The sequence below is a fragment of the Bubalus bubalis genome, chromosome 2 (genome assembly GCF_019923935.1).
Source record: "Bubalus bubalis isolate 160015118507 breed Murrah chromosome 2, NDDB_SH_1, whole genome shotgun sequence".
Lineage (NCBI taxonomy): Eukaryota > Metazoa > Chordata > Mammalia > Artiodactyla > Bovidae > Bubalus > Bubalus bubalis.
This window is the reverse complement of record NC_059158.1, coordinates 113,664,955-113,685,732: the sequence shown is the minus strand read 5'-3', so window position 1 is coordinate 113,685,732 and position 20,778 is coordinate 113,664,955. Positions and strand designations below refer to the sequence as shown.

Genomic DNA, 20,778 nt, shown 5'->3' with positions numbered 1-20,778 from the left:
CAAAGAACTGATAATCTAGGATGGTGAAATAAATTAACTTTAAAAAATAATGGGCAGATGCTTATGAACCAAGGTTAATATCCTACCTTTCTGACCTTCTTACTTTTGTATTATTTTTCTTTTTCCTATAGGAAAATAACTGCATTAAATTGTTTTGTTATAAGTATTATGTGTGGTTCACCATAAAAATAACATTAGCATGGATATATTTAATAATCTAGAGGAAAAGTGTATTTAACTGTAATTCTTTTTGGGAGGGAGTGAGAATGCATTTTAGTGACATTCACTAAATGCCTACCAGTTAAAAATAAAAACAGAAAATTCAATATTTTTTAATCTATATGAAATAAACTATTAAGCAACCTAAGCCTTCGGCTTTAAGAACTGTATCCTTACACTCATCTGAATTTATCTCTTGATTAATACATGTTATGAATGTATCAGTCTTCATTTGCTTTTAGGCATTTACATAAACTGGTTGTCTATTTCCCCCCCCAAACTATAAATGCCAAGAATCAGCTATAAAATCATACTGCCATGACGTTACACAGAAACATCCATAATTAGCTTTAAAATTTTATTGAAATTCAAGTTTAATTAGTTAACAATTTAATATTATGTTATGTTGTATAATTTCTAACCAGTATTCTAACCTGCTTTACATGATTTCCAGGCACAATTATTAAGGATCGATATTTTCTGCCTAATTTTCCATGATATGCCAATTATACATTCATTAAAACCTCAATACTTTCCTAAAATTGTTCTTACCTCAATGTCAGATTTTAAAAAAAGACCAAATATTGAAAATTTAAGACATTAATATTATAGCCACTGTAATATAGAAAAAAAAAATTTACACATTATTAACTTTAAAATTGTTTAACATTTATTGTAGTAATGCAAAATGAACTTTTAACATAATAATATGAATTTTTCATTAAAATGTTTAACCATTTCCTACTGAAGCATGTTCAAAGTTATAAAAATCTTCTCTTTTAAAGTAACATACACTGAATTAGTCCAAAAGTAATTGTGGCACTTTGGATAAGACATTTATTTTATTGCATATTTTAAGTACCTAAGGTACAGTCTGATTAATAGCAGGTTACTGGAAAGAATAAAAAAACATTTTCTTTAAGGAGTAAGTCTTTTGGGATCACGGGGAAACATTGAGGTTTGACGAACATTGTGCAAGCCCAAAAACAGCATAGTCACTCGTTCCAACCCTGGAGAAAACAAAATAATCATTAATTCATTTTCAGAATTAATCATTCAGGGTCATACTTATTGAAAACTACCAAAATAACATCACTGATCAACAAAATGCTTTTCCTTGTTAGAAAGGAAATGACTTCTATTATTTTAAATGAGTTTAAAATGGAATATTCTGGGTCTGATTCAGAAACAGGTGATGCTGTATGTGGGAAGGATAAATGAGATATCCTTAAGCTGTATGATTCTGTGAAATGTGAACCACAAATCTATGTAAATATCCAAAACTTATGATTTAAGCAAACAAAAATATAATATAAGTCTACTATTATATTTTCATAAGCTTACTATTATATTTTCAAAAATATAAGCCTACTAGTATATTTAACCAGGTTCCTATTGATAGAACCTGGTTACCAAGATTACCATGAATTCTTTCAATGGATTGTATGTAGTGATTAAAAAAAAATGAATTAAAAAAGTTCTTTTAAGTGTTGATAAGGAACAACTTAGTGAAAATACACTAAGCGAAAATGCAAGGTACTGAATGGTTTATACAGCACACTACAATTTGTGTAAAAAATATATTTTATATACTTTTGCATACGCAAAGATTATCTTTGTAGAGGTAAAGAGAAAACTAGAAACAATAGTTTTCTGTAGGGAGGTAAATGTACACTATTATATTTGCTTTGAATTTGAAATTTGTATATTACCTGTTTACCAAAAAACCTGAAACAAACAACCAAACCTTTAACAAAACTATAAATTCAGAATTCTTTTTAGCACAGGCTCAATAGTTGTGGCACAAGAGCTTAGTTGCTCCAGGGCATGTGGGATTCCCCTGGATCAGGGATCGAACCTGACATCTCCTGCATTGGCAGGTGGATTCTTTACCGCTGAGACACAAGAGAAACCCCAGAATTCTTTTTAAGAATTTTTGATACAAACATCCCAAAGTTGAGTTAAATATTTACTCATTTTAAATCACAAAGCAGTATCTTACACATACTCTAGAAATGGTTCTAAAAGCCAATGAAATGTTTTCAACAAAAACATTTAGCAGCCATCTGAACTGACTTGAGGGACAGCTTTAATTTGGACTAATCGGAATGAACTTATGAATACAGAGAGAAAAGAGGATATTCAAAAATTTCATTTAGTCATAACTCACTTAAAAATTCTTTTAATTCAAACTTGTATTATATTTAGCACTTATAAACTTATTTGTAAGTAATAACAAAATACAAAATTTACTTTTTGGAGTCTAATACTGAGGACATTTAGAACTGAAGAAACACTCTGCCAAATGAAATTTGGGTTGGAAATATTGTCATCATATAAAGGAATATTACCAATGCCTCCACCAGCATGAGGAGGGGCTCCAAAGCGGAAGGAATCAATGTATGCCTTAATTTTCTCCAAATCTACAAAACAAACATAAAACAAAAAAAAGTAATTTATCATCTTATTTAGCTTAAAAAAATTGCAAAAGCAGTTACCGTGCAATGGAAATTAAAACAAATGACTGTGTTTCCGAAAAGTCTTTACAGGGTTTTAAAACGTATTGCTTTCAGAATATACATGACCCTCCTCAATATACTGAAATTGTTTACCAATTCCATGATGTAAGGCTCTCTCTGTTAGCAGCTGAGGGTCATGTATTCTTTGAGCTCCTGACAGTATTTCTTCTCCCCTCATGAACATATCATAAGAGTTGGACTGTTTCTGTAGGAAAAACAAAAATACCACTCAACAGGCTATCATCCTATTTCTATCACATATATGTGGAAAAACACTCTCTGCTGCATGAAGAACAGTATCATTTATTCCCTACAATTAATTATACAACCTGCTCCAATAAACATGATTTGCTTTTCTAAAATGGGATTAAACTAGTGAGGGTTGAATGATAACTTCTTCTTTACCTCTATCAGATTTTATGCTCCCCTTCTCCCACACCTTCCAATAAGAAATCAGAACAATACATCTTCTTTTAAGCAGTAGCGTAGTGTTGATTCTTTTTTTTAAAAAAATTATCTGGCTGTGCCAGGTCTCAGCTGCAGCATGTGGGATCTTGTTCCCTGACCAGGGATTGAACCCAAGCCCCCTGCATTGGGAGCAAAGTCTTGGCCACTACACTGCCAGGGAAGTCCCCGTAGTGCTGATTCTTATTTCACTTTATCATCTGAAATGTTTTTAAGTGTGATATGATTTTGGGATCATTTTTGGAACTTCAAATTGTCAACAGGTGTTAGTCTTTTTAATTTTTAAAAGTTATTATTTTAAGGAAAGTGAACTGAACATCAAATTTACTGTAGCTCAATTCATTCTTTATCAGGTTTTAACTTATTTTCCCTATCTTTCAGTAAACCAATGGTTCTCAAAGTATGATTCCTGGACTGATAGTTTCACTATTACCTTATGAGAAATATCAATTATCAAGCCCCACCTAAAAAAAATTTTTTTTTTTAATTTATTTATTTATTTTTGGCTGTGCTGGGTTTTCGTTGCTACAAGGGCTTTTCTCTAGCTGTGGTGAGTGGGGGCTACTCTTGAGTCGTGGTGTGCAGCCTTCTAATTGAAGCGGCTTTTCTTGTTGTGAAAACATGGGCTTCACAAGTTGTTGCACATGGGTTCAATAATTGTGGCTCCCAGGCTCTAGAGCACAGGTTCAATAAACCCATGTCTCCTGCATTGGCAGGTGGATTTTTTTACCACTGAGCCACCAGGGAAGCCCCAGTCTATGTCTTAAAGGCCCTCCGAGTGATTCTGATACTCACTAAAGTTGGGGAACCAATGCAAAGGAAAACAGGTGAAAGGCCACAACACATTATTTAGATTAACTACCAGGATAGCGTCTGCCTGCAATGTGGGAGACCCAGGTTTGATCCCTGGGTTGGGAAGATCCCCTGGAGAAGGAAATGGCAACCCACTCCAGTATTCTTGCCTGGAGAATCCCATGGAGGGAGGAGCCTGGTAGGCTACAATCCACTGAGTTGCAAAGAGTTGGACACGACTGAGTTACTTCACTTTCACCAGGATAGAATGTGAGTTCTTAGTTCAAGGTCAATGATAAAATGATTTGATAAAGTCTTCAAGTCTATTAATACTATTTGTTATTTATATAGTATTTCTTCTTCATATATCTTTAAAAATGATACATGAAAATTATTTTTAATACAGGTTTTGGGGACTAATTTGCTAGAATATTCAAATTTTACAATATCACTTTGACCTAAATTGACAGAAACTAGTAGTAATACATATAGAAATGTGTCTTTTAAAACTGCAAGTTATTAATGAAAACCGTTATTTCCACTGTATAATGTGACACAGTGACAATAAAGTTTTCCCTCTTCCCTGAAACAGGTTATTTAAAATCAAATTACTTACAGGATTTCGTGGGTCAGGCATGGTATAGAAAGGTCTTACAGCCAATGGATATTTATCAAGAATATAAAAATCGGTATCATACTATAAAAAGAATAAATATGATTAAAACAGATTTTTAAGACATTTAATGAAAATAAAAAGAAGGCTACCATTTTGGTAATTATTTTTTTTTCTATACATAAGTTTTGTTCTTCAAAATTACTGTAATTACACTCTATATACAATAACTGTTCTGCTTCTTACAGCTGTATCCTACAGTATTTTGCCATGATGTTATAAATTCTTCCAATATACTTAATTTTTAGGAGCTGTGGATTATTCAATCATAGTTCACTTAAGCATTTTTCTTTTTCTTTTTTTGGACATGTACTCTCTTCTCAATTTCTCCTCCGCTGAAAACTATGCTGTGATAAACTTATTTTCACCTTTTTCCATTGCAATTCTAGCTCATTTAATTTTCCAGATGTATTTTAAAACTGTTTTTGTTAAATTATCCTAAATCACATTGGGTTTTACAAAAACTACATTAAATCTATAAATAAAACTGATGTCTTTTATCTTCAAAAAACCTTGATTATTTCCCCAATGATTTACATTTTCACTAAGATGTCTACAATAAATTCAGTAGTTTTTCTCAAATGAAAACAATTGAAATGAATAACATTAACATGAAATTATGATATCTTTGTTAAAAAGAATATTTACTATGTGACCTACATTTAACCTACATTTAATTGAAAAGAAACAGTCGTGTTTTAACTGTTTTGATGTTAAACATTTTTCCTAAAATTGGTGTCCAGAGGGAATGTCAACAGTGCTGAAACTGGCTCCACTGAAATAGTGTTTTAAAGGTATGAACTCAGTACTGTGCAGTTTCAGACTTGTTCCCCAGTCTGTTGAACCATTTTGAGTGCAACCAGCAGGAGGAGCTCAAGGACTGTTTTTATTCAATTCTTTTAATTTCTTTAAAGACTGCACTCAGTTTAGCTTTTCTCTTCTTTGGAGTTTTATAGAAAAATAAGATAGGAAAGTAGCCTTCATGTAAAAGGCAGAAAAAAAATTCATTCACCCTCTAGTCCCACGAATCTGCAAGGGTAGTCAGGGAAGACCATTTCTAAATAATTTCAATCATCTTGAGGTCCTCTCTAACTAATCTGACAATTTAGATATGTTTCAGATTTAGAAAAAGAAATCCAGCATGCATAAGAGTCCTACCTTTTCCTTTACCAAACGACCCAACAGTTTTTCATTTGGTGTACTGCAAAAGAAACATGAAATCAGGTGTCTGAAGATCAAACAGCAACTTAAAAGAGTTTCAGGTGTATAAGGAAACTCTTCTATTTGAAGTTCTCAGAGGATAAAAAATTTAGCCAAAATACACAGCTGTCTATTCTGCTCCTTTTAAAAAAGGCAACTACTACTGGAAACCATTCACGGGCATACCTGGGATAGTTAGTCGGTGCTACTCAACAATATTTAAATAAAAGTATAAAAGGAATTTAGCAATTCACCCATTCAGAAATAACATGGATGAAGTAGTTTCCTACAATTACATATAATGAAAGTCTACTACACCAACATAGACTACTCTTGCCATTAAAATGGTTCTATGGCAAAATGGTTTTTCTCTTTTTTGTTATTCTTTATTAAAGGTTTATAAAAGAAAAATCAGTATTTCAAAGTAAAATATAATAGTGTATATATAAACCAATTTAAGTTCTATTCTATTTAAGAAAAATTTCCAAAATACATACAAAAATATCATCCAAATTATAGAATTTATGGTTTTCCTTAAATTGTCATCTAGCAATGTAGAGGATGATTAAAACAATGTACATATGTGCACATATACATATACGCACATATATATATTCATTAAACAAATAAAAGTAAATGAGGGTTTTGAGTGAAATATGTAAAAAAAAAAACAAAAAAATTAATAATAATCCTCTCTTCCTTCTGATATCAATTATGAATCATTGTGTTGGCTTAAAGTATTTTAACTTAAGAATCCCTAAATAAAATATAAGTAGAAATCTCCAATCTTTATTAAACTATCATTTCAAAATTATAAATTATTTGATCTGAATTTAGATAATAAAATATAGTATATCAACTAGAGAACAGAGACTTGCATAACTTTTAGAGATTGTTAAAAGTTTCACACCTTAACATGCAAAAATATTAACACTTAGGCAAACCACATTAAACATAACAGTTTATTTCAGATCACACATTGAACAAAATAGCATCATACTATATAACCAAAGTTAATAAAACTTAAGTTTACCAAGTAGGTGAAAATATATTCATTCTTTCATATCTTAAATCTAATTACTAAAGTTTTAAAAATCACAAATACAAACAAACCTTAGATCTTCTTCATCTCCCATTTCAATTCCAGCTTCCCTAAGCATAGCCAATGCTTCACAATATTCTAGTCTTAAAGTTGGCTCCAAAAATTTGAATGGCTCACATGGGAACTGTTTATTCACCGTCTGAATTTCAGTTTGAAACCTATTGGTACAAGAGTTAATAAAAATGTGAAATAAATGTTTTTAACACAAGAGATCACTGTGGCAACACATAAATTAAAGAAAAATTGTAACCAATAATGTTGAAGGAACATACAGCTTTTCTCTTCCATACACCTGATACACATTTTTTTTTTTAAAACAAAGAAACATTTTTTAACATTTTAGAGGAATTACTGCATGTGCAGTGATGAGAAAAGGGCAACCTGAGCAGGTTCCAGGGTGGAAACATGCCTTTTCCTGCTCACCCCACTCATCGCCAGATATCCTAGGGAGGTTGAGGGAGCCTGTACTCAAGAGGCCAGTTGACCGGGACCCAAGAGCCTACTGCACTACTCTTCCATGTTTCCACTGGTAACTATTTTGAATTCAGAGATAACAAAAGGAAATGCTTTTAGAGCAAAGCTCTTTCCTGTAAGTTCAGCCTCAGTGTAGAAATTGCCTCAGGGACTTTCAAGCTCATTAGTAGTAGAAACACCATCTAAGGAAAAAATATCTAGTAGGTATTGAGTCCCTGTTTATGTCACATAAAATCATTCTTTGAATTAGTGTATGCATCAGAAAAAAAAAACTGTTACCAAGAAATTAAGTTAAATAATTAAATGCAAAATACTTTAAAAAATATTTAACATCATTTCTCAATCCTGTATTATTTGTCACTGCAGTGGCATCACAGGATAAAAAACTTCCTTTATAATTCATATCAACTAGCACTGTTAGAAACATAAAATACTCATTTTATGAGGCACTAAAAAAATCTGATTTTTAATACTTTAACAACATTTGTCATCATTGAGGAAGACCAAATTAATGAATATTGTCTTGTCTTCCCCTATTCCCACTATACCATAAGTCTGTTTAGGAGAGTGCCTATTTCTTTCCCATTTTAATAATCCCTATAGTATGTTCATTGTCTATCTTCTAAATATAACAAATGTTCATTGCAGTGAACTGCTGCCGTAGAGGATGGCAAGATTAAAAATGTAGTTTCACTAAAGTATTTATGGATGAAATGGTAGCTGAGATTTGCTTCAGAATAACAGAGCATGGAGGGAAATGCGTAAAATGAAACTGGCCATGTATTGACAATGGTTGAAATTGTGTGATAAGTATGTGGGGGTTCATTAGGCTAGTCTACCCTTTTAATGTATGATATTTAAATTTTTTCATAATCAACAGAATTGAAAAAAGTATGTTTATATTCAGAAGAAATCATTGATTTATTCAAATCCTGACATAAGATGGGTTAAAATGACCCCAAGAATTAACTTTTAAAGTGTTTTGCTTTGAACATTAACCCCCATTCATGATAATCAATGGTAATAAAAAATATGAATATCAATATTTTAAAATACGTTTGTTTATTCTTCTGTTAGAGATAAGTACTAATGATAAACACGAGAGGGATAAGATAACCACCAAATAACCCAATTTACAACTGACACAGAAACTTAAAATTCCTAAATGATGTATAGAAGACAGGAAGAAGGTTTTTATTTCCAAGTTGCCATCTTAAGACTACCCATTAAGCCCAGTGATGATGGTGTCTGAATCTCTAATTTGTAAGCAGAGATTTGATTAATCCCCAAGTGCTCAAATCATGCTTGCTCTGTTACAAAAACCAAAGCGGAAATTCCACTTCCAATATTAAGTAGAGAAGATATCAATATCTAAAATAAATGAGTTTCATAAACTTTTTTCAATTATAAATGTAAATGAAATAAAAATGTAAAAAAACTGAGGGAGGGAGTTCCTTGGTGGTCCAGTGGCTTAAGACTATGGGCTTCCCATGCAGGGGGCCCCAGTTGAAACCCTGGTCAGGGAACTAGATCCCCCTAGCACCACAACTAAAGATCTCACATGCCAAAAGGAAGAGCTCATGTGCCACAACTAAGACCTGGGACAGCCAAATAAATAAATTTTAAAAATACATAGTAAATAAATAATGAGAAAAGCTGTATTCCTTAACTGTAGTTTCAAAAGATATTTTGTTTTACAGGGAGACGTTAGTTGTTCTATAGACTATCTGAATGGAAGCTGCTTAAAATAAACTGTATAGAAATGTTTCAGAGAAAAAAAGAGTAAAAAAAAAAAAAAAAAGTAGGGAGGAGTGGCCAAGATCATAGAATAGGAAGACCTTGAATTTACCTCCTCCCATGGGCACACCAAAATTACAACTATTTACAGAGCAACTATCAATGAGAATGACCTGAAGGCAAGCATAAAATATATTCTACAACCAAAGATATAAAGAAGTAACCACAACAAGACAGGTAGGAGCAGCAGAGATGTGGCAGAGTCAATATTCACATCCCCAGGCAGGCAACCCACAAAGGAGAGGATAATCACAACTGCAGAGATCCCCTCCAAGGAATGAGAGGTCTGAGTCCCATACTGGGCTCCCTAGGCTAGGGATCCTGCACCAGGAAGACAAGCACTCTCTAGAAGGTCTGACTTTAAAGGCCAGTGGGGCAGGCGCTTGGGAGAATTGAAGGCCTGTAGGAAACAGTCAATCCACTTAAAGGGAACATGTAAAATCTTGAGACCTGGGGCAGAAGCAGTAATTTGAAAGGAGCCTGGGTCAGATTCACTTGTTGATCTTGTACAACCTCCTAAAGAGGCAGGAGGCAACTGAGATTTACCCCTGGGGACAGACATTAGCAGCATCCATTTTGGGGAGCTCATTCTATCATGAAGACACTGCTGCTGGCAAGCACTATCTTGGAATTCTCCCTCTAGCCTACTGGAGCAAGTTTCAGGTCTAGCCTACCAGCCAGTTAGCATAGTCCTGGGAAGCCCCAGGCCAAGCAGTCAGCCACACGGGGATATAATGCCACCCTCCATCAGGCCAGTAGCAGCTGTAGACCCCCTGCTCAAAACACCTCAGCTACCCCAGGATTTGGCCATGTCCAACAGAGGGCCCAGGATTGGGTCCCACCAAACAGTGGCCAGCATCAGTTCTGGAAGACCTATCCTGTCCACCAGTAACCAGAAGCTTCAGCACTAGGCAGCACTTGGCCACCAACTGGGCTGGGAGCCATCCAAGCCCACCAACATGCCCACAGAAGTCAGCCCTGTCAGGAGGGCCTACATAGCTCGTGTATAGCAGGCATCCCTAGAACATATTGCTCTGCTGAACAGAGGCAAATGTGTCGCTGGGCCCTACAGGATGTCTCCTACATAAGGCCATTTCTCCAAGATCAGGAAACATAATTAACCTACCTAATACACATATAAAAAGAAAAATTAAAAATGAGGACAGTTTACAAAACAAAAACAGACTCAGAGACTTGGAGAACGAGCTTATGGTTGCCAGGGGGAAGGTTGGGGGAAGGGATAATTAGGAAGTTCGGGATGGACATATACACACTGCTATATTTAAAATGGATAACCAATAAGGACCTACTGTATAGCACATGCAACTTTGCTCAATGTTACGTGGCAGCCTAGATGGGAGGGGAGTTTGAAGGAGAATGGATACGTGTATACGTATGGCTGAGTCCTTTCGCTGTTCACCTGAAATTATCATAACATTGTTAATTGGCTATACCCCAATACAAAATAAAAAGTTAAAAAAAAAAGTGAAGTCAGAAAAACCAATATTGTATATTAATACATATATGTAGAATCTAGAAAAATGGTTCAGATATTCATTTTGCCCAACTGAAATGGAGACAAAGATGTTGAGCACAAAGGTGTGGACACCAAGGCGGGAGGAGGGGTGTAGGAGGAATTGGGAGATAGGGATTGGCATATATACACTATTGATACTATGTATAAAATAGGTAACTAATGAGAACATACTGTAGAGGTTCAGGGAACCCTACTCAGTGCTCGATGGTGACCTAAATGGGAAGGTAATCCAAAAAAGAGGCAATATATGTATACATATAGCAGATTCACTTTACTGTACAGGAGAAACTAACACAACATTGTAAATCAACTATATACTCCAATAAAAATTGAAACAAACAACAAAAAATGAGGACAGTTTAAGTGACCTCTGGGACAACATCAAGCACACTGACATTCACATTATACAAATCAAAGAAGGAAAAGAAAGAGGCAGAGAATGCATTTAAAGACATAATAGCCAAAAACTTCCCTAACCTTGGAAAGGAAAAAGATATCCAGGCCCAGGAAGTACAAAGAGTCCCAAATAAGATCAACCCAAAGAAGTCCAGTGTGTGTGCTTAGTCAGTCATGTCTGACTCTTTGCAACTCCATGGACTGTAGCCTGCCAGGCTCCCCTATCCATGGCGATTCTCCAGGCAAGAATACTGGAGTGGGTTGCCATGCCCTCCTCCAGGGGATCTTCCCAATCCAGGTCTCCTGCATTAGAGGCAGATTCTTTACTGTCTGAGCTACCAGGGAAGCCCAAGAATACTGGAGTGGGTAGCCTATTCCTTCTCCAGGGGATTTTTCTGACTCAGGAATCAAACTGGGGTCTCCTGCATTGCAGGCGGATTCTTTACCAGCTGAGCTACTGGGGAAGCCCTGTAGCTTCCTTATCACACTGTAATTAGGCAAAAATTAAAGACAGAGAATATTAAAAGCAGCAAGGGAAAAGTAACTGGTTACATACAAGGGAACTCCCATAAGTAGATTAGATGATACTCCCCTAAGGAGATTAGATGATACAGAGGAACAGATTAGTATACTGGAAGACCAAGTGGTGGAAATCACTCAAGCTGAACCTACATATATAGGTTGCTATATATAAACCTCATGGTAACCATAGGCCAAAAATCTATAATAGATACACACACAAAAGAGAAAGGAATTTATACTGACACTAAAGATAATCATCAAGTCATAAGAAGAAAAAAGGAGAAACAAAAAATAAATTTAAAAACCTGAAGGCAATTTACAAAATAGCAATAAGAACATACTACATGTAAATGGACTAAATGCTCCAAATGACACAGAGTGCCTGAATGGATAAAACAAACAAGGTCCATACATATGTTGTCTGCAAGAGACTCATCTCAGATCTAAAGACACACTCCAACCAAAAGTAAGAGGATGGAAACAAACATTTCATGCAAATGGAAATGAGAAGGACATTACATAACGATAAAGGGATCAATTCAACAAGAAGATCTAACAACTATAAATATACCCAACATAGGAGCACCTAAATAATAAAGCAAATATTAACAAACATAAGGGAAAAATAACACAATAACACAAAATAGAAGACTTTTAACTCCCCACTTACATCCATAGTCAGATCACCCAGACAGAAAATCAATAAGGAAACATTGGCCTCGAAAACACATTAGATGAAATGAACTTAACAGACACGCACACACACACACACACACACACACACACACAGACCATTCCATCCAAAAGCAGCAGGATGCACATTATTTTCAAGTACACAAGGAACATTCTCCAAGATAGATCACACAGTGGGCCACAAGCCAAGCCTCAGTAAACTTAAAATTAAAATCCTATCCTGGATCTTTTCTGACCACACGCAAAGAGGCTAGAAATCAACTACAAGGTAAAAAACAAACAAACAAAAAAAAACCCAACAATCACCACTAACACACAGAGGCTAAACAATATGGTTCTAAACAACCAATGGGTTACAGAAAATATTAAAGAAGAAATAAAAAAATATCGAGAGACAAATGAAAACAAACACATCAATCCAAAGTCTGCAGGATGCAGCAAAAACAGTTCTAAGAGGGAAGTTTACAGTGATAAAAGCCTACCTCAGGAAGTAAGGAAAGTCTTAAACAACCTAACCTGACTTAAAGGAATGAGAAAGAAACAAGCAAAGCCCAGTGTTACTAAATGGAAAAAAGTAATAATGATCAGAGTAAAAAGAAATAAAATAGACTAGAAAAAAAGAGAATCCAAATCTGTAGCATCAGAAATGAAAAAGAAGTTACAACTGACACCACAGAAATATAAAGAGTCGTAAGAGATTATTATGAATACATATATGCCAATAAACTGAACAACCCAGAAGAAATGGACAAACTCCTAGAAATGTGAAATCTCCTAAGACGGAATCAGGAAGAAATAGAAGATGTGAATAGAACAATTAACAGTAATGATGTTGAATCAGTAATAAAAAAACATACTCCCAACAAACAAAAGTCCAAGACCAGATGGCTTCAGAGGTGAATTCTACCAACATTTAAAGAATTAACTTCTCATCCTATTCAAAAAAGTTCCAGAGGAAGAAATGCTTCTGAACTCATTCTAGAAAACCAGCATCACACTGATACCAAAACCAGACAAAAAGGAAATGATATGCAAAAATCCTTAAAAATTAGCAAACTGAAATCAATAATATATTTAAAGGATCATACACCATGATCAACTGGGGTCTATCCCAGGAATGCAAAGATGATTCAATACCCACAAATTAATCAGTGTGATCCACCACATTAACAAACTCAGGAATAAAAATCATATTATCATCTCAACAAAGAACTTTTTGACAAAATTCAATGTCCATTTATGATAAAAACTCTCAAGAAAGGTATGGAGGGAACATACCTTGTGTACTGTTGGTAGTAATTAACCACCATGGAAAACAGTACAGACATCCTCAAAAAATTAGATACAATTTAGCAGTTCCACTTCTGGATATTTTTTGAAGAAATTAAAAAAAAAAACTGATTTGAAAAAATATATATATTTATCCCTAAGTTCATTTCAGCATTATGATTTCAACAGTCAAGATATGGAAGCAACCTAAATGTTCACTGATAGATGAATAAAGAGGATGTAGTGTGTATACACACACACACACAGACACACACACACACATATATTCAAACACGCTGGAAAAGGAGATGGCAACCCATTCCTGTATTCTTGCCTGGAAAATCCTATGGACAGAGGAGCCTGGAGGGCTATAGTCCATGGAGTCTCAAAGAGTTGGACACAACTGAGCAACTAAACAACAACACAGACACACACTGGAATATTACTTAGCCATAAAAGAATGAAATCTTGTCATCTGTGACAATACAGATGAATATAGAGGGTATTAAGTTATGACCAACCTAGGTAACATATTCAAAAGCAGAGACATTACTTTGCCAACCAAGGTCCGTTTAGTTAAGGATATGGTTTTTCCAGTAGTCATGTATGGATGTGAGAGTTGGACTGTGAAGAAAGCTGAGTGCTGAAGAATTGATGCTTTTGAACTGTGGTGTTGGAGAAGACTCTTGAGAGTCCCTTGGACTGAAGGGAGATCCAACCAGTCCATCCTAAAGGAGATCGGTCCTGGGTGTTCTTTGGAAGGAATGATGCTAAAGCTGAAACTCCAGTACTTTGGCCACCTCATGCGAAGAGTTGACTCATTGGAAAAGACTCTGATGCTGGGAGGGATTGGGGGCAGGAGGAGAAGGGGACGACACAGGATGAGATGGCTGGATGGCATCACCGACTTGATGGACGTGAGTTTGAGTGAACTCCAGGAGTTGGTGATGGACAGGGAGGCCTGGTGTTGCTGCAATTCATGGGCTTGCAAAGAGTCGGACACGACTGAGTGACTGAACTGAACTGAACTGAGAGGGTGTTATATGAAGTGAAATAAGTCTGACAGAGAAAGACAAATACCATATGGTTTTACTTATAAGTGGAATCTAACAAAACAAAACAAATTAACAAACATAACAAAACAGAAACAGACACAGTTGCAGAGAACAAACTAGTAGTTACCAGAGTAGAGGGGGCTTGGGTGATGAGTGAAATAGGTAAGGGGGATTAAGAAAAAGACATTCCCAGTTACAAAGAAAAAAAAAAACAAAAGTCATAGGGATGAAAGGTACAGCATGAGAAATACAGTCAATTATATTGCAGAAATATGGAATCACTATGTTGTGCACTGGAATTGACATAGTGGATAGGTCAATTATACCTCTATTAAAAAAGGCATCAAAACATTAATGATGGTTATTCTTTGGGGGTGGGATTATGGTGGATTGTTAATTTTTATTTTATGCTTTTATTTCTAGCTGTCTGCAATAAACATGTATTGCTTGTAAAATCAGAAAGAAAGCAATAAATGTCATGAGGAATAAAAAAACAGTGGTCTTCAAATAGAAATTTTAAATACAATCCTTCATCAGTTATCAAAGCACTAGATAAACCTGTCATATGCAACTTAATACTTGGAGTACGTTCAAAAGTATAGAGAAAAGAAAAGAGAAAAAAGACACTCTTGATCCTAGTTAACATGCTTTCCGTCTTCTTTTCTTATTCTATTTTAAACATTATCATAAGAAAACAATTTCTAATGCCCTTTTAAGGCAGAAACTATTTGCCAGTTTAAAGGTTGTACAGAAAGTGAACATTTTACATAATTCAATTTTCGGAACACCCAGAACATGCCTAATAATTTCTATAAGTGCATCAATTCACCAGGCCCAAATAAGCTGAAAGTCCCTTCAGTATACTAGTTTCTAATTTCTACTAAGCACTCACTGTAAATATAAACTGACTGAAAAATTAAACAGTCCCGACATAGGCTTAACTTACACAGAGTAGGTAAAGATTAGAAACTAAAAGACTAAAGGGACTCTTTAACTTTGAGGTAAGTAATAATATTATCTTCACTTGTACCAGCAGAGGAAACTGAGGCACAGAGTTCTATAACTTCCAAAATGCCCATACAAGATATATAGCAAACTTGGGATTCGATCTCAGGCTACCTGGACCTAGCTGAGTTGAAGCTCTGAAATACTGTTCCCTCCCTGTGCTCTCTTGCTCAGTCATGTCCAACTCTTTGCAAACCCCAAGGACTTGTAGTCTGCCAGGTTCCTCTATCCATGGGATTCTCCAGGCAAGAATACTGGGGTGGGTTGGCATTTCCTCTTCCAGGGGATCTTCCCCACCCAGGAATTGAACCTGTGTCTCCAGAGTCTTCTGCACTGGCAGGCAGATTCTTTACCACTGAGCCTCCTGGGAAGTCCTACTATCTCATACTACCTCTCAAATAATAAACTGCTATAAAGGCAACATAGGCTCTATTTCTGAGAAATTCAGGATGTAAAATATTGAGGAAAAAACAAATATAGTTAGGCTGTTTACAATCTGGTAGATTAGCTAGCTAGGTTAACTGGCTGCAGCCCTAATTGACTTGGATTCAGAAGTATTCTTTTGAGTGTGGATTTTCCCACTAATTAACTGATAAACTAACTGGCAAATCTTCATATATATATATTTTTTTTCAATAAAAACTTAGTTTATATGTTTTAAGAACTGCTTCATTTTGAAGAACTTAAACTGCTTTAAAAATTATATTCATCTAAGGTTATAAAATATATATATATTTACCTTTTCTGAAGTCCTTTGAATATTTGCACTAAAGTGTCGGCAATTTCTTCCACAACTTCATGGTAATGGTAATTAAAAGCCATTTCAATATCCAAGCCAACAAATTCAGTCAGATGTCTGTGTGTATTAGAGTCTTCAGCTCTGAATACTGTAACATTAATAAAAGAAAATGGTAAATGGTGTTTACATAGTATGTAAATACATACTTGGCATACATTACACAGCATAGTAAATGGTGTTTTAAATTTTGGATAAATTGAGATTTAAATACAAAAATTCTATTTACTAGTACTCCAATGGCACTATTTCATTATCATTATAGGGTTGGAAAAAAATCTTTGATAAGTCATCTGTCTCAGCATTCTCATGGACGGCAAGTTCATTACAAATTCCTATAGTAGTAAAAGCTGTTAACAAATGTAAATTAATAAATGAGACTCATGAGAATCTCGAGGGAATGCAAGATTCTGAAGTGCCTTCTCAATAATTAAAATAGATTCAATATAGTGAGTTCTCAATTTTATTAAAACTTGACTCAAGCTAAATGGAATCTGTGCAGATGAAGTAACATGACACACTCCAGCCATTACCTCAGTCCAGTTGCTATTATCCTCACTGCACTCTCCTCCTCTCCAGTCTTCCTGACTCTACTCTGCTCCATTTTTCGTATCACTGCAAGATTGATATATTCTATAACTCATCCTTGCTCAGTAACTTACAATGGTTCCCAAATGACTACTGTAGTAAGACAAAATGTTTAAAACCTTCATGCTTTCATAATTTAGTCCTATCCTGTATTTCCCATTTCTTAACACTAACTAGTCTTATTTTTATTTCCTCCCATGCTCTTTACTCATCTTGGCTCCTCTGACTAGAACGCCAATCCCCATTGTCTGTATCTCCTACTCTGTCCTTTAGAGCCCACTTCAGTATGAACTCTCTCATTGTGACTCTAGCAAATTCCATCTTTTCCCCTTTTTACACTCTCTATACTATATAATTAACACCAATCTGCTGATTGCACAGCACAATCTGATTATTTGCTGTGAAAATCAGTTGATTACTCCCTGTGACTGCTGTATGTATACATGTCTTATTCTGTCTTGAAAGCAGGGAGAATGATTTTCCTTTCACAAAGCATGGTCTGTCTGCAAATCAGCAGCATCAGCAGTACCTGGGAACATGTGAGAACTGCAGAATCTTAAGCCTCACCCCCGACCTACTGGTCAGAATCTGCATTTTAACAAGGTCCCCAGGTGACTCATGTGCACATTAACATTTGAGAAGTGCTGGTTGATTCTTCTTTTATGTACATGGAACCCAGAGCAAGGCTGTATACATGCAGTAGGTGTTCAACATATAATTGTTTAATAGATTCAGAAAACTAAAAAACTTAATGATCTTGCCAGTTTTTCTATTAGGATGTATTTAATTTTTATTAACCCATCAAAAAACTTACATATATAAAATATTTGGTGAGTTTTAAAGAATGAAGTAAAGCTAGTTTTTGCTTATTAATTAGTCTCGTAAAAGAATCTGTCACATGATTATGTGTGCATACTGGACTTGTAGCAACTATATCTTAAAAACTATGTTAATATAACCTACTAAATATCATACATTTGTTCTAATTTCTAATGGGCTTTAGCATATAAACAATACTAAGAACAGTACAAATAGTAACAGTTAAATAGAACAGCTTTGGAATAAAATTGGTAGCACATTTGTAAACTTCCAAGAGTAGTAAAGGGGCTATCAAGGACAACAAAATTTATTATTTGGAAGGTCTACCTAAGTACACTGTCATTTTTTACCTCAAAGTCTAGTGTTTATGTAGTCAGCATATAAAAAGATGTAAGCTTTCAAAATGTCTGCATGTAAAATGTGTTTCTAAAACCATTCAGTTCAGTTCAGTCAGTCATGTCTGACTCTTTGCGACCCCATGAATCGCAGCATGCCAGGCCTCCCTGTCCATCACCAACTCCCGGATTTCAGACTCATGTCCATCGAGTCAGTGATGCCATCCAGCCATCTCATCCTCTGTCGTCCCCTTCTCCTCCTGCCCCCACTCCCTCCCAGCATCAGAGTCTTTTCCAATGAGTCAACTCTTCGCATGAGGTGGCCAAAGTACTGGAGTTTCAGCTTTAGCATCATTCCTTCCAAAGAACACCCAGGGCTGATCTAAAACCATTACTATGATACAATTAATGAATTTTGAGAAAACCGTAACTGCCAAAAACCTTACCTGGCCCAATACAGAAAACCTTCTCAAAATCAGCACAAATACACATTTGCTTGTACAGCTGTGGAGACTGAGCCAGGTATGCATTATTTTTAAAATATGACACAGTAAATACATTGGCTCCTCCTTCACTGGCAGCTGAAATGTAAACATTTAAGTTATTACAAGTAATTGTAAACTTATCAATGCAAACTTCTAGTAAAAACAGTTTATACTTTTGGTTCAAGTATTTCACTAAAAGAGACAACTAGAAAATCAAGAATTGCAGAGAAACTATAGTCTTAATATGTCATATATCTGGTTCTAAACAGTTTACATTTAGGACAGACTTACTTCTTTGGCTACACCTCCATTTTATTTCTTTGGTTATGCATGCTCTCTTTCTACATCAATTTTAAATCTATTAAAGCTACTCTCAAGTTATAAAAAAATTTTTTTAAATGGGAAAAAGATATTTTCTTAATAATTTCCTAATTATCAATAATGCAATGTTCAAATTTTAAACATAATTAAAATCCATTCATAACATTTTATTGTTATTTAAGTAAATAAAAAAGTTAAATGATTAAAAATGATTAAGATAAGTTTCTCATTAAGAATAAAAATTAATGAGGTTTTCCCATCTGTAGTATGTATATCTAGTAACTTGACATTGCAGTTTATAAAAAGCAAAATTGTAATACCAATTAGAAAGAAATCTACATCAGGAAAGTAGTTTCTGATGTACCTTATACTAACAAAAAAATCTTGCTTTATGTGTTACTGACTTATTTTATAATCATTATCATGTAATGACTCCTGAAATAGGGAATTTAGTATTACTAGTGTTAGTGATATCTGATTGCTACTATATAGTATAGTCTTCAAAACAGTCGCATAGCAATAAACCTTAAGGAACACTTGGGATTCTTAAAAAACAAAACAAATGAAAAAAAATCCCCCATAAAAAATCTAATATGAAGCAACTTCGGGGAAACCAATTTATTTTAAAAAATTAAGAGAAATAAAGCATACCTGAGATAATTTTAGGAGTTTGGATCTCCACAAAACCCTTGTTAGTTAAAGTTTCTCGGAAAAGATGGCAGATGCCAGACTGGAGATGGAAGATTGCCTGACTAGTTGATGTCTATAAGACAATAATAAAATCTAATTAAATCAATTTGACACATTAACTGAGACAGAGTACTTTCTAATCAGGCCACATGCCTGGAAAGTTCATAGAGAAAATAATTCATTATATGAGAGAAAAGTTAGTTGCATGACAATCAGTATAGGAATATATTTTAGAATTTTTCATATTCTAGAAGGAGAATTACAATTTTGCTCTTTTATTTCCAATCAAAGAAAAATACTTTTCAGGCCAAATGCTAGAGGCACAACCAATAACCTCTGTGAACAAATAGCCAATACAGTAGGATGTCTAACTATTGTGGCCAAAATTATGAAAAACCTGAGGTTTCTAGGCAGTATTAAGAGAACTTTTGATTACTGCTAACCTTTTCCATATACTGTAAATGAAAATGGAAAAGATGAAAAGCAGGCAAAAAGTAAATAATCAGGGAAAAAATGAGTGTACAATAAGGGCAGACAAGTTAGAAAGAACTCTTAAGGTGACAAAGCATTTAAGCTTTAGGTAGATTATTTAAGTAAGAGGAGGAAGATGTGGTCAACATATTAAGAAAGAGAGATGACACTGGTTTTACTACAATGATGAAACCACTGAACTCTTTCACTTGCAACCAAACCAGAAAGGGAAACAGAAGACCTATGTATGGGATTACTATAAACACCACCAGAGCCAACTACTTCTTTATTATGAACTCTGTGCTCAGATCAAATTCAAAGGATTGAGGTATTAACTGCTAATCTCTACCTGATCATTCTAAAATGTGCACAGAACTTCTTTCACAATTATGTAGTGAAAACTAATTATGTTTTTTCTTGCTGACTATCTTGTCTGAAACAGGTACTACCTGGAAGTAAGCCCATTTATTAGCTTCACACTCCTTTGTCATTTTAAAATGAAGCAAGTCAGTATGCTGTGAACTATTACTTGACTGTCCTTGTTGCCTGCAATTC

At 34.8% G+C, this 20,778-nt stretch overlaps 1 protein-coding gene across 1 annotated transcript in view; it reads right to left on the bottom strand.

The window, feature by feature from the left end:
- Positions 1-563: 563 nt before the first annotated feature.
- DARS1 (aspartyl-tRNA synthetase 1) overlaps positions 564-20,778 on the bottom strand; it is a 65,073-nt gene continuing 44,858 nt past the window's right edge. The window contains exons 8-16 of the mRNA XM_006049146.3: positions 19,714-19,825; positions 18,703-18,837; positions 16,458-16,605; positions 6,982-7,128; positions 5,827-5,869; positions 4,612-4,692; positions 2,832-2,943; positions 2,571-2,642; positions 564-1,229 (exon numbers count right to left, since the gene is read on the bottom strand). Of these exons, the coding sequence (XP_006049208.1) occupies positions 1,138-1,229; positions 2,571-2,642; positions 2,832-2,943; positions 4,612-4,692; positions 5,827-5,869; positions 6,982-7,128; positions 16,458-16,605; positions 18,703-18,837; positions 19,714-19,825 (942 nt within the window). The 3' untranslated portion in view covers positions 564-1,137. The remainder of the gene's footprint in view (positions 1,230-2,570; positions 2,643-2,831; positions 2,944-4,611; positions 4,693-5,826; positions 5,870-6,981; positions 7,129-16,457; positions 16,606-18,702; positions 18,838-19,713; positions 19,826-20,778) is intronic.